At 42.1% G+C, this 11,563-nt stretch overlaps 1 protein-coding gene and 1 long non-coding RNA gene across 2 annotated transcripts; both read left to right on the top strand.

Annotated features, from left to right (window-relative positions):
* Window positions 1-2,681: 2,681 nt before the first annotated feature.
* On the top strand, window positions 2,682-4,441 carry LOC123115407 (uncharacterized). The gene is made up of 3 exons (XR_006456604.1): window positions 2,682-2,749; window positions 3,090-3,260; window positions 3,609-4,441. It is a non-coding gene; the product is annotated as an uncharacterized lncRNA (long non-coding RNA).
* Window positions 4,442-4,854: 413 nt separating this feature from the next.
* On the top strand, window positions 4,855-11,255 carry LOC123115406 (uncharacterized). The gene is made up of 11 exons (XM_044536568.1): window positions 4,855-6,567; window positions 6,692-6,835; window positions 6,933-7,087; window positions 7,623-7,910; window positions 8,041-8,171; window positions 9,801-9,939; window positions 9,993-10,085; window positions 10,197-10,256; window positions 10,373-10,462; window positions 10,555-10,657; window positions 10,993-11,255. Exons 1-9 carry the CDS (start codon window positions 6,366-6,368, stop codon window positions 10,460-10,462), a joined length of 1,302 nt encoding a protein of 433 aa, XP_044392503.1. The 5' UTR covers window positions 4,855-6,365; the 3' UTR covers window positions 10,555-10,657; window positions 10,993-11,255.
* Window positions 11,256-11,563: the final 308 nt, after the last annotated feature.

Genomic DNA, 11,563 nt, shown 5'->3' with positions numbered 1-11,563 from the left:
GGTGAGTCACTGTCTCCTCTGTCGTTGCCTTTTCTTAAACTTCTACAAATTTAGTGGCGAACCGATTGACTGATAGAAACTTGGTGGATTGATTGCAGAACATAGCTTTTGCTTTTAGTTCTTGTTTGTTAAATATTACGGTTGCTTAAACTGTTCAGGAGTAGCTGGTATTACCAAGTGCATCAGTGGTGCATAGTGTATATCTACCAAGAACAGATGTTTAGTTTTTGTCAGCATGCACATCTCTCTGTTTTTTGTTTGTGTTTGTGTTGATTAGAGGTAGACTTGACTCGGCGAGTCTTTTTGAATGTCACAGGAGATGATAATCTCAAGTGGGAAAAAGCCTGGGAAGTCACAGGCTGAAAGGGAAAGGAGTTGATAGACACCACGTGTACCAAGCTGATCCACGGTATGGTTCCTTTTCTTTTTTGTTTAGTTCTGTTCCATCATGTGCTCTTTGGCTCAAATGTTCTGTTGTTAGTAGTCTCCAAAGCACTGTGTGAACTGGAGAGTTATTCCATGCGCTCAGTGTTTGGTCTTTTTTGAAGACGAGAGAATAATGTTATTGTTATGTACGGTAGTGATATTGTTAAATGCATCTTCATTCGGCCGACATGTGTCTGGGACCTAATTGTGTACATGTTGTTTCCCCCATTGCATTATTAAGTTTCCTCCAACTACATTCCTTTAGTTGGCTGTGTTGCAAATTTGAAATCCATTTTAATTTGCCAACAACTATATCAGAATCCATTTTTTGCATGGTTGGCATCTTAAAGATATATCTGCGCCTTATTTATTCCTTCCATTGGCATGTGTGAGTGGTGCTAATAGAAGTTTTATCTTGAATAAGGTGATGTCCCAATCTCGAGTTGTTTAATTTGCCATTTTTGTGTATTTGTTCAATCTAGTATCTATATGCACAATGCTTAGGATGTGCCTCATGCCTCTGCCATGTTTAAGATCAAGGTGTTGATTGTGGTAGGAATAAGTCCATGCGTGACCAGTGCATATTGCAGTTGTGATCATTCTAGCTCATGTGGTTTTTTTTTTTTAGAATTTTTTGACGCAGTACTGTTTCGATTAATCATCACTACTTTTTCCAGAAAATGCAGCTGATTCTTTGAGGTCACCCAAACTTATCCAACCGTGGCTTCCGCAACTGTGGCAGTGGTCGCCACCTCTTGCTTGGTTCAGGTGAGTCTTCTCTCTCTCTCGGTCTTTGGTGGTGGTTTTCTAGTCTAGCCACTGGAATATTGTTATTGTGATCATCTATCATGTCGATGGAATGTCACAATATCTGTGCTTTGCAAGTTCTTGTGTTTTCTTTGCTGCTGGAGCACCTAAGTTAATATATCTCTATGTTCACTAAAGCAACTATTGGTTTTTCTTTGATGAGTAGGTCATTGCTGCTGATGCCTCCTGGAATTCTGGCCACCTTCGTCCATCTTGGCGAGTTCGACAAAAGTGGGCTGTGACGGCCGCCTCTTCTTTGGTTCTGGTGAGTCCTTGGTCTCCTCCCTCCCCTTGCCCTAAGATTAGCTTGTTTCTGTTCTGTACACTTTCGGCTTCATGTTTCTTCATAAGTTTGATCTGTGGAGAGGCTGCAATTCAGAAAGTTTGAATCTTTTGCTTGCGAAGTAAATTTTTGCAGCTTGTAATCCATTTTCCATGCACATGTTGAGTTAGTGTATGGCTGAAGTACAAGTTCTACTCGTTTATGTTTTCATTTTTCATGACACAGCCAATGGATGATCTTATCATAGACATGATGTGTTGTTCTGTAGCATGTTCTCGGTACATGGACATGCAAGTTATATATTTTTTTTGTTGCGAAACTTTTTTGTATAGCAGCCACTGCACCCCACCCCACTGCTGGTGGAGGTCCAAATCCATAAATTTGGGTTTTGTAATGTTTTGTGCAATCTTGTAATTTCTGAGTGGTGCACGACCCTGTTGTGATGCTCTATGCCAAGCTGAGTTGTATTTGTTGTCATAGCAGTGAATCTTTGTTGTCTTTGCTTCTAGACCTGAACTATGTTGCATTTGTGCCCTATGGATCTTATATTAATTACATGAAACAACTGTGATGCCTTTGTGGAGTCCTCTTTTGTCTCATCATCTTCCTTTATTTTCCCCAGAAGATGTAGCTGATCCGCCAATCAAATTATCTGCAATCTCGGCAGTGGTGGTTGCCCCTTTGTCATTTCAGGTGAGTCTATCTCCCTCTTTCTCTCTCTTTTTGAGACTGTTTGGTGACCGGGTCGTGGCCGACCATGGTGCTTGCCATCTAGCTGATGGCCCAGTGTTTTGGTCTCTTGTGGTGGCCTTCCAGCAGAGTTTTGTTATTTTGACAATATTGTCGTTTAAATTGCTCCTCCATGTGCTGGTTAGCAGGTTCGGCCCTTTTGCCACTGTACATGCTGAACATAGCATTAATCCTTTCTTAAACTTGGTGGATTGATTCGAGGACATAGCTTTTGCTTTTAGTTCTTATTTGGTCAATATTATGATTGCTTAAATTGTTTACCAAGTGTCAGCGGTGCATGGTGTCCACCTTCCCAAGAACAGATGTTTTTTTTTCAACATGCATCTCTCTGTTTTGTGTTTGTGTTGTTTAGAAGGAGACTTGACTCGGTGGTTCTTTTTGAACGCTGCAGGAGATATAGCTCAAGGTGGTAAAAGGCCTGGGAAGTCACAGGCTCAGAGGAAGGGAAGTTGATAGACGCCACGTGTACCATGCTGATCCACGGTACGGTACCTTTTCTTTTTTGTTGGTTATGTTCCATCATGTGCTCTTTGGCTCAAATGTTCTTGTAGTCATTAGTGTCCAAAGCAATGTGTGAACTGGAGAGTTGTTTCATGTGCTCGGTCTAGTCATATCTTTCGTCATATACTTCTCTTATAGACCTGAACTATGTTGCATTTGTGCCCTCTGGATCTCACGTTACTTAAGTCCTCTTTTGTTTCATCATCTTACTTTTTTTCGAGAAGATGTAGCTTATTTACCAATCAAATTATCTGCAATCTTGGCAGTGGTTGATTTTCTTCATCTGATGTGTTCGTCTGTGCGGTTGCTTGCTTGTGTGCAGCTTGGGATCGACAAGTGGCCCTGTTACCCTCCTCAAAGTTTGTTTTTGTTGCCCTCGTCAACGTTCTTCCACAGAATCAAGTGATGGTTCTGTGCAGCTTGGGAGCCAGGCCAAGGAGAAGTTGCTCTGATCTCATCTGCTCAACATCACCACCATATCTTTGTCTCCTAGGTGACTTGTCTCTCCTCCACTCTGTTTGTTTCGAAAGAGGTTTCCCATGTTTGTTTTCTCTATTATAACCTGAGGACTGAGGTTTAGATGTCTTGTGTTCATTCATGGGAATCATCTCCCTTTTTCTTCTAATTAAGAATTGAAAGATAGTCCCTAAACAAAATTTTTTTGGAAACCTATACAGCTAGAGCAGTCAAAACTGATTGATTTTCTTGCAATTGGCCATGAAATGTGGCCAACTGTTGGATGCAAAGTACCACCATGCTTGTGCAAAACAATTACCTTCTACATTTTATGGTCAGATGCTCACCTTCACCACTGCCTGGCGGTTATTTTTGAATGTTGTAGGAGATGATACCTCAAGGTCGGGAAAAACCTGGCAAGTCATAGGCTGAGAGGGAGGGAAGTTAATAGACACCATGTGTACCAAGCTGATCCATGGTATGGTTCCTTCTCTTTTTTATTGGTTTTGTTCCATCCCTTGCTCTTAGTGCTCCAGTGCTCTGTTTTGTTTTGCATGGCTGACCAGCCAATCCTGTAGTAGCCTGCATATATTTCCAGTGAATTAGAATTTCTAATTTCTAGGTAATGAACAAATCCAGTGAGCTATCACAACTGCAAATGCGCGTATTACTGTTCGAAATACGCGGGAAGCTGGGAAAGCATCGTCCAAAAATCATCTAAATAGCACACTTTTATTGTAGCAATAGGAATGTGTTATTGAAATGTCAAGTTTGTACGGATGAAATGATAGCCGGGGGTGCTCGCCGGAGAAGAAAGGAGGGCTCGCTGGAGGAGATCGCAGGTTTGAACTTCCATGATAGCCGGGGAGATGGGGAAAAAGTACTAGGAAAAGGAAGGAGAAGGACGTGGGGATGGGGGGAAGGATAACGTGGTGGGCCTAGCGCTGCGTGTGTGGACGAGACCGGCCGAAGCGTTCGGCCGGTGCGCCATCTCCAAATGTTTCCCTTTGTTATTAACTAGAAAAGGCCAATAGCTAGCACAAAAACATGTCCTTTGCACTGGAGCGATCTAGCAAATGAATAGTGACCTAAAAAAAAGTTGCGGAACAGATTATATAAGACCTTTGAAGAATGCTTAGCGAGCAAATCGCATATGCCGTTTCCATTTTTTTTGTTATAATAAAGGGCCCATTAATGGCACACAAAAAAACATTTGAATTGCAGCTAGTTAGATTTGACTCACATCAGCACGAGGGGCATACTGTTCGCCGCCTGAGGAGACGTTGTCAGGAGCATCCTTTGTGCGAATGAGTCGCGCAGTAGTCAAAACAAGGCCGGTTTTCTTCTCCTCATCCCAATCGACCCAGAAGCCGGAGCAGCGTCTCAGCGGTTCACCATCTGTGTGATTCAGGCACGATCGATGCATGCATTAACTTGCACGATGGATCAATCAATCCAAAACAGAGAAGGCTGGATAGATATACACATGTACTGCATACCAAGAGAGGATGATACTCCTAGGAGAAATTTGGCAGCGGAGAGCACGGCCTGGCTTCCAGATTCACGGACGGAGAAGAGCTGGGCGGTGTGGAACCTGGTCGGGGGTGTGAAGTGATCGAGCGTGGGGATGTTCACAGGGCGGGGAGCTACAGGCAGGCAGGCAGGCAGGCAGGAGCATAAGATAAATATCGATCGAGAGTAATTAGTTACTGTGAGATAAATAAACTGATGAAAAAGATGGATGAGACGGACCTGATTCTTCATCGCGTCTGGCCTGTTCCATCTTCTTGGCCAAGTAGTAGGAAGCAGGATCAGGCGACGAGACATCGTCCTCTTGGCTCCACGCAACCACCTTCTTCCTCTTCTTCTCCAACGGACCGTCTCGTGTGCTTCCATAAGCCGCCATGCTCCTTTTCTTGTTGGATCGCCTCCAACTGACCCGATCGAGGAATCAACCTATCCTCTCGCAATCGCGCCGCCGCCGCCGTCGCCGCCGCTGGGGATTTACTCGTCCGGGTTTTTTACTCTCGGGGAGGGATTTTTTCGTCGAGTATTGTTCCCCTCCTTGGAGGCGTTGCCAAGGTGCGTCGGCATCTCATCCTTAAATTTGTGCTGGGCTGTTGACTTTGGACAAAATTCTAAACCTAGTTCTGGATCGGCGATAGTGGTGTTCTCGACGTCGTCCCTCTATAGGGAGCATCTTGTACGGAGACACAGCAATTGGAGGTCATGTGTTGCGTTCCTTCGATGCTCGTTCTGTCCTAGGTTGATCTTCAGGGGGGCAGTATGTACACCGGTGTTGGTGCCTTCGATGCCTTTCTCGAGATCGAGCCGCTTCCGCCACCTACTCGCTGACCTCTCGTAGGCAGACATTAATGGGTGGATGGTGCATGGATAAGGGAAGTCTCGTTGGCATTTTGTCTCATGGTGACCAACTGCTGGTCAAAACACGGCTTCGTCTCTCAGTTCAGGGTGGGCCCCCTTGTGTTGTGGTTGTAATGTGTGTGGTGGCTTGTCTCCGAACTTGCCCTGGTGTGGAGAAAGTGCATTAATTTTCAAGAAATTCATGGATTTGTTTTATTTTAAATTTGGAAAACGTTCATGAATTTTCAAAAAGTTTACAAATTTGAAAAAAGTTGATGAATTTTAAAAAGCTCACGAATTTTGTTTTATTTACAGATTTGAAAAAAAATTCATGAATATGGAAAAAAATCATTAATTTCAAGAAAATTATAATCTGAAATAAAACGTTTGCGCATTTGAAAAAGTTAACACATTTGAAAAAAGTCCGCGTTTAAAATGCTGACAAGAAAATGAGAAAGAAAAACGAAAATGAAAGTTAATAAGGAAAAATAAAATAAAAAACCGGAAGGAAAACCGGACGGGGAGAAGCTTGCCAAAACCCGGTTGCACCAGCGTGCAGGCTGCGAGCAAAAGAGAGAAAAACAATAAATGGGCCAAGCCCAGAACAGAGGAGGGTGGTCACAGTCACAGCCGGCGGCGCCATTGGAGGATCTGCCACCACGACCACATTCGTTCGGATCAGTTGGAGTCGGTTGGTGGACTGTTGGAGAGAAGAAGAAGGCGGCGGCGCGATTGCTAGAGGAGGATCGGTTGGTTTCTAGGTCATCCAAGAAAGAGGATGAGTGCGGCGGGTGGGGAGAGATCCGACAACAGAAGAACCATGACGGCCGATCCGACCAGCCAAGACGATCCCTTGGCCTTGCCGGAGAAGAAGAAGAAGAAGGTGAGTGTGCGGAGAGACGAGGCATCGTTGCCTGATCCAGACGCGTGGATTCTCAGCGATGCCGACTTGGCCAGGATGGAACGCGACCAGAAATCAGGTCCGTCTCATCCATATTTTCATCAGTCATCAGTTCACTCGAGATTTTTTCATCAGTCAGTTTACTCAACATGTAGACGCAACTGTTTAGTTAATTAATTATTACTCTCGATCAATATATATAGCTCCCCCGCCTGTGAAAATCCCTACGCTCGACTACTTCAAACCCCCGACCAGGTTTCACACCGCCGAGGTCTTTGCCGTCCGTGATTCAAGCGAGGCCGCGCTCTCTGCTGCCAAATTTCTCCTAGGGGTTTCATCCTCTCTTGGTATGTAGTATATGTATATGCAGCCTCTCTGTTTTGAATTGACGATTGATCCATCGTCCGTCGCGCAACTTAAAAATGTATGTATCGATTCACGCAGATGGTGAACCGCTGAGACGCTGCTCCGGCTTCTGGGTCGATTGGGATGAGGACAAGAAAACCGGCCTTGTTTTGACAACCGCGCGTCTGATTCGCACAAAGGACTCTCCTGACAGCAGCTGGTCAGGTGGCGAAGAGTATGCTCCTCGTGCTGATGTGAGTTAAATGTTGTGTTTCTTCTTAAAAATTTGTATCATTCTTTTCCAGCCCAGCCGCTTCCACCCCCAAATAAATAACTAAATAAATCTCCGGTGTAAATCTAACTAGTTGCAATTCTCTTGTTTTTCTTGTGTGTGCTACTATTGGCCTTTCCTAATAATAACAAAATGGAAACGGCACATGTGTTTGCTTACTAAGCATTGTTCAAAAATCTTATATAATCTGCCCCGCAGCCTTTTTTAGGTCAATGTTCATTTGTTAGATTACACCAATGCAAGCACATGTTTTTTTGTGCTATACATATTGGCCTTTCGATTTAATAACAAAATGGAAATAGCATATGTGATTTTCTTACTAATTAAGCATTGTTCAAATCTCTAGTACAATCTGTTCCGGAACTTTCTTTTCAGAACTGTTCATTTGGTAGACAAGACATGCTTTTTGTGCTCTTGGCCTTCTCTAGTTAGTAACAAAATGGGAACATCATATGTGCAAATCTCTAATACAATCTGTTCCGGAACTTTCTTCTCAGGTCACTGTTCATTTGCTAAATGGCACCAGTGCAAAGGGCAATCTGGTCTACTATCAGCCTCATTACGATATCGCTTTCTTGAATGTTGAGGTGGGCCAACCAATCAAGTTACCATCCTTTCGTGAAGAAGATGTAAAATTTGCTCAAGATGTTTTTCGGCTCGGAAGAGACGATTCCTTAAATCTAAGGATAACATATGCTAGGGCAGAATATAAGAATCCAAACATGTACCGGCGGTACCACAATGCGCACTTCCGATCTCCAGATGACCATGGTGATGATAATGAGGTAATATATCTTATCATGAGATAGTATTATATACATTTGTTACAACTATTAGTTTTTCTATGTCATTTGTTTTATAACATCTTTCTTGTTACTGTAAACTCTCATGTTTTGTCAATGTGAATTGTTGTAGTATGACAATGGAGGCCTAGTCATTGACTTGAATGAAAACGTTGTCGGAATGGTCAACCTCCCTAAGAGATTTGGGTCTTTTATACCTTCTTCCATTTTGCTCAACTGTTTGGATTCATGGAAGAAATATCGGTGCGTTTTTCCTCTCACCTCTGAGATAGTATCTATATGATTGATTGGTGATGCTAAGCTAATGTGTTCCCTCCTATGTTTTCTTCTTACTTATTGTTAGAAGTAGAACTAATTTTTGTAGTATCTATTTGCTCACTTTTATGCAATTTAACAATCTTCAGGATATCGGTAACTGGTAGCATATCGGTTGGGTGCTGAGTAGGGATAAATTGGCTTATCAGCCTGTTAACTGAATTCATTGGTAGGTTAACTAGGGCCATGTCTATATATATCCTAGGCTGCATCTGAATTGCTTTTCAATATTGGAGCACATGCTGCAGTAGAAGCAGCCATAGATTGCAGCAAATGCCAAATGCACCACACCAGTGCATTCTAGGTACTACATAGGAGAGCAGCACTGCAGCAGTATTACATCACAGAGGAGAAGAGTTTACCTTGCGGCCTGTTGATGCCATGGATAGACGACAGGAGGAGCAGATGACGAAGCAGCTGGAGGAGTGGAGATGTGTCCGCTGCGGTGATGCAGGCAGCTGCTTGAGGAGGGTCAACGCAGACGGCTGCTTGGCGCGGGGGCTGCTCCTCGATGAGCGGGAGAGATCATGGACCAACCTAATGCGTGGGAGGCTGTGGGTAAAGGGAGGGAACAGGCTAAATTCGGGCCAAAATCGCCCAGGCAGTTAATCGACCCAGCCAATAATTTGGTCTGACAAGTCGATTAATCTGCTTGTTAGACAGATAAATTGGTCCACCCAGTTAATTGCGTGAATAGGTCATTTTTAACTGACTGGTATGCCGATTAACTGGCAGATATATATTTTGAACAGTGCAATTTAATGACCATAGGTTATGTTAAGATTCTCAAAGAAAATGTGATCATTGTCGTGTTTTATGTATAGACATGCAGTCATATGTTTGTACAAGTGGCTAAATTAAACAATTTAGCAATAATAATTATTTATAAGCAAATCAAGAACTGAAAATAAACAAGTAGGACCATGCTGAGACTACAAAATGGTTCATGATGACAATTATATATAATAAGGAACTGATAAGGCATTATAATTCCGATTCATATGTCTTCAGCCAAATTGTAGTGTAAAGTTAAATGGAAATCTATGCTTTAGGTTCTCTCTCTCAATTTTGATGGACAGTTTTCCTTAAACCTAGGAGATATTCAAGTACTCTTTTGTGGTACTCAAGTGTTCCTGGTTATATTGGAATATGATGTTTTACTTCTACGTAATGTCATGAAAACCCGTCTTTGAGCATTTTTCAACTACAATGAATGATTCATCCCCTTTGGGCCTTTTTGAACTTTATTTGTATCAAAATATTTGTTGACCGTTAGATAGAAGTTGGATTCCACTAAAGATGACTTATTTTGAAAGGATTACTTACTCTTGTATACCTTTCTCAAAATATGTTGATTTTTTTAACATGTTAAATAAAAGTTGAGTTCCACCAAATGTTTGCTTATTTCGAGAAGTTTACAACTCCTGTATACCTTGCTCGAAATATGTTGATTTTTTTTAACATGTTAGATAGAAACACTAAAGATTGCTTATTTTGAAAGGTTTCGACGATATACCTTGCTCGAAATATGTTAAAATGGTGTCTGATTTGGTGTAGGTGCATCGCCCGGCCCCATCTTGGGATGATGTTTCAAGCCATCAAGCTTCTAGAACCTGCTCATGTTGACATGTTATGGCGTATGTATAACATTGATCATGGTCTTATTGTTCAAGAGGAATGTAATGGCTTCTTGAAGGTGACCCTTTTCCCATGTGTATATGGTATAATTGTTTGGCAATTGAACCCTAGGTGTCGAAAGGATCTAATGCTGAGATACTCGGAATCCAAAAAGGTGATGCTATTGAATCTATCAATGGAAAACCTGTTTCTACCACAATCGAGGTGGGTGTAATAGAGATTTGTTAGGTTAATGAGTTGAAAATAAATTACATTTGTGTGATAGTTGTTAGCTTCACGGTCTTGACTGCAATGTTTTTTCTCTGCAATTGTCAGTTGGAAAATACGCTGATGATCACATGCAAGGGCACTTCAGGTGCTGAAGTTCATATTTCTGTAAGTTCATTTCTATATTATAACGGCGGTTTGCTTGATCACTGCCATCCATTCCTCTGTACCGAAGTATCATTAGCAAGTGCTAGCACTAAGAGATTTCCGCCCTAACTCCATAGGTTGGGGTGTTTCACACACTCAAAAAACAACGAAGCACCATACAGTGGACTGCAGAATTATCAGAACTTGGAGAAGTTCTTACAAGCTAGGTACACCCTCCTCTTTTAACCAGACCCATCTACAGATTATTATCCATATTATTTTTTCAATTCTCAAGTATGTATATTCCATTTTTTTGCAGATAATTATTATCCAGACATAATGCTAGCACTAAGTCTGTAAGCTTATGTCACACTCTTACATGACACCCATGTGATGTTCAAAATATCATAGCACACCATAAAGTATGGTGATATTTTGGGAGTTTATGGTTTTGTTAAATAGGCGGTACGCAGCAAGTAAGTTGTAGAGAACAGACTTCATCCATGTTTTTTTCATCAAAGCATCCACATCTTCCATTGTAGACTTGGAAGTTTTAGATTCTTTGGAGCAAGAGATGCATGTTGGTGCTTGTAGGTTTGTCGACGGGCACTAACTTTGAGTTGTGTGACATTTTACAAAGAATGTGATTAAATATTGCTTGCATGTTCGCTCTCTCATTCGCCCTTGGGAGAGTTTTTTTGCATGCAAAAGAAGGCTTGGTTATTTGACACGCATTTTGTGTTGTTGTTTGTTACAGGTCCTACAGACTCTTGAACCGGCTGCCAGAAGAGGGATGCGAGAAAATGCCAGAAAAGGGATGTTTCTGTAGAGCTGTGATGGATATTTACCTGTGACCATATGTTGTACAGTAATACTCTAGATATATTAGAAATAACATCTTTAGTTGAAGTTAGTGCCAAAGTAGCAGCCCGTTGTGAGATTATCTGTTCTGCTAAAAGAAATGCAGTACAACATATTGAAACCCCTCTTTATTGAGTATTCCATGTGTCAAATAGTTAACCTATTTTACATGCCCTTTTCTTCATGATCATGTCCGTATGTCAACATTTACTCGCTTTGTCATTTCTCAGTTAAGGAAAAGTTACTCAGACATATAACCAGTTCACACACAATCCTCAAAAAAAGAAAAAGAAAAAAAGATCAAACACAACAGTTCGGGACGGCCTGACCAAGCTTTTGGGCTGGGTTGGGCACCTGAGCCTAGCTGCCACTTTGGAGTGGAACTGGGCTCGAGAGTGCTCAATCCTCCACCCTCAGCCCAGTGCTCAAAAAAAGAAAGTAGATGTCCTGATCAGCCCCAGGCCGAT

The sequence above is a fragment of the Triticum aestivum genome, chromosome 5B (assembly GCF_018294505.1).
Source record: "Triticum aestivum cultivar Chinese Spring chromosome 5B, IWGSC CS RefSeq v2.1, whole genome shotgun sequence".
Taxonomy (NCBI): domain Eukaryota; kingdom Viridiplantae; phylum Streptophyta; class Magnoliopsida; order Poales; family Poaceae; genus Triticum; species Triticum aestivum.
This window is presented reverse-complemented; position numbering and strand designations above follow the sequence as displayed.